The 5,942-nt window shown below is 37.3% G+C and overlaps 1 protein-coding gene across 1 annotated transcript; it reads left to right on the top strand.

Moving 5' to 3' along the window:
• The first annotated feature begins 532 nt into the window (after positions 1-532).
• Positions 533-4,328, top strand: coq5 (coenzyme Q5, methyltransferase). The gene is made up of 7 exons (XM_034541745.1): positions 533-760; positions 1,086-1,235; positions 1,341-1,538; positions 1,700-1,806; positions 2,500-2,588; positions 3,100-3,211; positions 4,014-4,328. Exons 1-7 carry the CDS (start codon positions 559-561, stop codon positions 4,113-4,115), a joined length of 960 nt encoding a protein of 319 aa, XP_034397636.1. The 5' UTR covers positions 533-558; the 3' UTR covers positions 4,116-4,328.
• Positions 4,329-5,942: the final 1,614 nt, after the last annotated feature.

The raw sequence follows: 5,942 nt of genomic DNA, 5'->3' as shown, positions 1-5,942 counted from the left end.
ATGTTCACACCCAAACTACACTTCTAATTACAGATGCATTCATCACTTAATTGTTGTAGCAGGTAAAACTATGTTTCCTTATCATTAATCTGAATTCACAAAGTAACTCAAGTTGTCAAATAAATGTAGCGCAGTAAAAAGTATAATATTGGCCTCTAAAGTGTAGTAGATACAAACAAAGAACAATATGTGTTTAAAATACACCCCCAATATATTAACAAAAGACATATACATGGATAAACATACAACATATAGCCTAGTAATACATATATATATATATATATATATATATATTATATATATGGTGTATTTTTATCCATGTATATGTCTTTTGTTAATATATATTTTTTGTATATATATATATGTTTATGTATATATATATAATATATATATAACAAATAAATATATATAAATATATATATATATATATTAAAAGAAGATATATATATATATATATCTTTTTAATATATATTGTGTGGAATACCCCCCCCCCCCCCCCCCCCCGAGCGTCGCATGTGAATGACGACACAGCGTCGCGCAGTCCCGTAAGCAGCCAACATGGCCGCTTCCATCAGACCGCTGCTGCGGAGGGCGATCCGTTCCTCTCACAGAAACGTCGGCGTTGCCGCTGCCGGAGTTGCGGGTCGGTCGGGTTGCTGTCGGGCACCGTCGACCTGTCGGTGTTTCGGCGACGTCGCCGGAGACAGAAGCACACATTTCGGGTTCGAAACGGTGCCGGAGAGCGAGAAGGCGAAGAAAGGTGAGCTCCAGAAAAGCTGCTCTCGGGAAACCTCTGAACTGCACTGAAGTGGCTATAAGCATAACAATGGTGTAAACAATTTGTAAAGAATTTCATTTAATGTATGTTTGTTTTTTACAGAGGTTATATCATAAGCGTGGGATAAGCGTGTTTTTATATTCCTAAATTATGATGCATGCGTTTGCAGAGAACAGAGAGAGAATTTCACAATAAGAGCACAGAAGGTGACGGCATCAGAAATATATTGGCACGTGATGAGCACAATAGTCTCTCTCTCTCTCTCTCTCTCTCTCTCTCTCTCTCTCTCTCTCTCTCTCTCTCTCAGTGTACAAGGTGTTTGAGAACGTGGCGCAGAAGTATGACACCATGAACGATGCCATGAGTCTGGGAATTCATCGCCTGTGGAAGGACATGCTGCTGCACGCCATGCGCCCGCAGCCCGGCGTGCACCTCTTGGACGTGGCGGGCGGAACGGGTAAACATGCACCTCTGCAAAAACATCAAAACAATTGTTTTGAAACGTCTTCTTTTTTTTTTTTCCTCCAATATTTGCGATGATCACCGCCCGTCTCCCTCGCAGGTGACATCGCCTTCCGTTTCCTGGAGTACGTTCGCGCTCAGCGAGAGCGGCAGAAGCGGCGGGCGCCGTCGTGGCGGGACATCTCCGAGGACGAGGACGAGGTCGCCCCCCGGGAATCCAGGGCCGTGGTCTGTGACATCAACAAGGAGATGCTGAGAGTGGGCAAGCGGAAAGCCGACAGCGCGGGCATCAGTGCTGGTGAGCGTTTGGCGGTGGGACTGCTTTTAAGGGACGTTGGGTTTCCAAGGCAACGCTCGCGTGCACACGGGCCCGGTTGTTTTTTTTTGGGAGGGGGGGGGGGGAAGGAGGGATGTCCCAAAAAAGGATTAACCCTCATCCGTGGGGTGTCTTTGCATCAGGTCTGTCGTGGGTGGCGGGGGACGCCGAGGAGCTGCCCTTTGGTGACGACCTGTTCGATGTTTACACCATCGCCTTTGGCATTCGAAACGTCACCCGCATAGATCAGGTAACGTTATAGATCAATAGTTCAGGTAACGATATAGATCAATAGATCAGGTAACGATATAGATCAATAGATCAGGTAACGATATAGATCAATAGATCAGGTAACGATCTAGATCAATAGTTCAGGTAACGTTATAGATCAATAGTTCAGGTAACGATATAGATCAATAGATCAGGTAACGATATAGATCAATAGATCAGATAACGATATAGATCAATAGATCAGGTAACGATATAGATCAATAGATCAGATAACGTTATAGATCAATAGTTCAGGTAACGATATAGATCAATAGATCAGGTAACGTTATAGATCAATAGATCAGGTAACGATATAGATCAGGTAACGTTATAGATCAATAGATCAGGTAACGTTATAGATCAATAGATCAGGTAACGATATAGATCAGGTAACGTTATAGATATATATATTATAACTACAGTATATATTTATGTATTTTTGATACATTTCCACCTCTTGCACATGTATTCGGGGAACTCGGTTAAACTTGTTTCCGTCAAATTGATAACAACAATAATTGTTTATTATTGTTGATTATACTTTTTAATGTCAGAAATTTGACAGTGAATGTGAAAAAGCAGCAAATCCTAAAAATTCAAGAAGCTGTAGCAGACTTGATTCTGAAATTAATAATAAAAAAATGCTAATCTCCCGTTCTTCTCCGTCTTCCAGGCGCTGCAGGAGGCTCTGCGGGTTCTGAAGCCCGGCGGCCGATTCATGTGCTTAGAGTTCAGCAAAGTGACAAATCCCGTGTTGTCGAGGTGAGCGGCAGCGCCGACTCGGCGTGAAGAGGAATCGAGCGCCGTGACTCTCTGACGGTTCTCCGTGTTCTCGGTACCGGCGTCGCAGGTCCCGAGAACACGTCTCTTAAGTGCCGCGGCTTGTTTTGGCTTGTGGAGGTCGTTGTGCGCTCATGGAAAAACTCTCAAGCTGTCTTAAATAACATTACATAAGCCCTACAAAATAAGAGTCCAGTACAGTCTCGCCGTATTCTAGGAGCAGGGATATGTTATTTTGAGACACTTTTTTACATATATATATATATATATATATATATTATTTTATACACACACACACATTCTTAGATGAAACTCAACAACCTTTTGCTTTGGTTGTTTTGGACGAACAGCGCCCTCTTCTGGTTTTGTCCCTCGGAGCACGTCATCACATCGGCTGTTGGGACGTTGGGCGCTTTCAGCTTTTCCAACGCAACGCAAAACTACTCATAAACACAAACGTAGACTTACCGTTGCTCTGCTCGTGTTTTTACAGACTTTATGACGAATACAGTTTCAAGATGATACCGGTTTTGGGAGAGGTGATCGCTGGAGACTGGAAGTCGTACCAGTACCTGGTAGAAAGCATCCGCAAGTTCCCGGACCAGGTGAGGAGGGAAAAAAAATATATATATATATTAATAAATATATATATATTTATATTAATATAAATATATATATTAATAAATATATTTATTTATTTATATATATATATTTATTAATATATCTATATATATATGTCATTTCCAACGTTGCCACTCAAAAATATATATATATATTAATAAATATATATATATATATATATTAATAAATATATATATATATGTATATTTATTAATATATATATATATTAATAAATATATATATATATTTATTATAATATATATATATATATATAGATATATATATATATAATGATATAGATGTCATTTCCAACATTGCCACTCTCAGATATTTATATTATAAGTTAGGACTATTTACTATGTACAAGAGCTAGCAACACAATCTTTGTAATAACCTCATTGCTACTACGAGCTATCTTTTATATTTATTATGTTATGGCACAATTTAAGTGAATTGGAGTCTTAAGAATTTCACTCCCATGTATTTATGTATACGTTGAACTTTGATGAAAGTGAATCATCACTTTAGTTGGCATGACAACAGTGATGTCGTGTCCAGAGCTCATTTTACCCACAATGCCACGCGCACATGAAATATGTGCCATACAGACCCGATGCGTAAACAAACGCCTGGACACAAAGAAGCAGATATACAATTTATAATTATTCATTTTTAATAATTCATTCATACAGAGAAAAGCGGCAAATCATCAGTTAGAAACCGGAAACAATCTTATTTTATTGTTTTCCCTAACGTGACATTTTAATTTCCTTTCCCTCTTTTTAGGAGGAGTTTAAACATATGATTGAGGACGCCGGTTTCTACTGCGTGAAGTACCACAACTTCACCGGAGGAGTCGTGGCGCTTCACTCCGGCTTCAAGCTGTGAGCCGCTCCTCTCGGACGTCTCTGCGCATATTTACCGTTTTATTTTCCTGCATATTCTTCTTCTTTTTGTTTTGTTTTTGTGGGGTTCAGAGACATTTTAAACTGTAGCAATAAATAAATAAAAATCTGTTGTCAGTGTTGTGACTATTGGCGAGTGAGTGACACTATTTAAGTGCGCTTAGTTTTCAAAGAATAAAAATATTGTTTAAATAAATTCTCGGTATCTGAACTGATTTATTCTCAAAGCTACAAACATTATATATTTTAGATTACGCCGCGACAGCAACGCTGGTAGTGTGTGTGTGTGTGTGTGTGTTTGTGCCACAGATACAGTTTTTAATACTTTGTCAAGTGTAATTTTGTGACGGCCATAAAAGTATAGAATGGACATTAAAATGAATGTAATAATAACTTCATATATGCCATAAGTGTTGTAAATGTATGTAATATCAGGAAAAGGTCACAGTATAGTATGTTGAAAAAAAAAAATTAATTCATTAATGATTCCAGGTCAATTTCTAAATTCAAATCTTTTTTTTTTTTTTATGATTATTATTTGATGCCAATTAATAATAATAATAATAATAATAATCACATCACTCCAGTTCTGAGGTCTTTGCACCGGCTTCCTGTCCAACAAAGATCCTGCTGCTGGTTTAAGAAGCCCTGAATGGTTCAGGGCCTTATGAACCATCCCGACCCCTCAGGTGGTCTGGGACTGGTCTACTTCCTGGTCCCAAGAGTCAGCATTGAGAAGCGGTCTTCAGGTTTTCTGGTCCACACATCTGGAACATGGTCCCTGAAAGCTGCAGGTCTAATGAGACCCTTTAGAGACCTTCAGCTCCTTTTAAATCCAGATTGAAGACTTTTCTGCCTTTTTAATTGAACAAGATTCAAGGATATCAATCAATTTCTGCATTTAATTTCTTTAACTGCAACTTTTATACCATTTCTTGCTTTTTGACTGTTTTTAAATCTTGTTTTCTTTTGCATGTTTTGATGGGCTTTACAAATAAACTAGCCTTGCCTGGTATGACAGTGCAGTTGCGTCGCTTTGTGGATTAAATGTTCGTGAGCCATTTTCTGTGCTCTTATTGTGAAGGACGGTGGAGGTGAGGCTCTTCATATTTCATGGCACCTATAAAAAAAAAAAAACAATATACAATCTCGCTCTGTGCTCTTCTGTATGCAATGGAAAAGAGGAGACCACAACATGAGTTACTTGAATAAAACTGTATATTTTACAGATCTTTGTACACTTTAATTACAAAACTGTATGGTACTAAAGTTTTTAAAATCAGTTTTTTGGTCAGAGAAGATTTAATCGTCTTGTGTGCAATTACCATGTATATACAAAGTCTCATGTTAGTGATTTTTTTCTCAAAAATAAAAAGCAACCAAATAACTCAAACGTTCATACACTCTGAACATAAGACATGGCTTTAAAAGATAAATATATTAGTAAATAAATATTCAGAGAACATATTTCCATTCGTGAAATGTGTTTTTTTTTTGCTATACAAGTACAGAAATATACACGGATTGATTTCTAGCCTTTTTTTTTTTTTTTCTTTTTTTTAAACATTTGTAATGGTAATGACAGAAAATAATTATATTCTTAAAAAATTAAAAAATATTAATTTTTGTACACATTTTTAATCTTCTTTAAGTGCTAGAAACAATAATAATAATAAAAAAAAAAAAATTAAATAGTGACTCAAGTACCCCAAAATGTTATATTTGCAGTAGGTACATATCTCTATGCAAAAGGCAAGATTAGATTCTCACTTGATTACAGCACTGGGTTAACTTATAAATAGGGTTATTT

This window comes from Cyclopterus lumpus, chromosome 9 (assembly GCF_009769545.1).
Source record: "Cyclopterus lumpus isolate fCycLum1 chromosome 9, fCycLum1.pri, whole genome shotgun sequence".
Lineage (NCBI taxonomy): Eukaryota > Metazoa > Chordata > Actinopteri > Perciformes > Cyclopteridae > Cyclopterus > Cyclopterus lumpus.
Note: the sequence above shows the minus strand (reverse complement) of the source record. Positions and strands in the feature narration are given on the sequence as shown.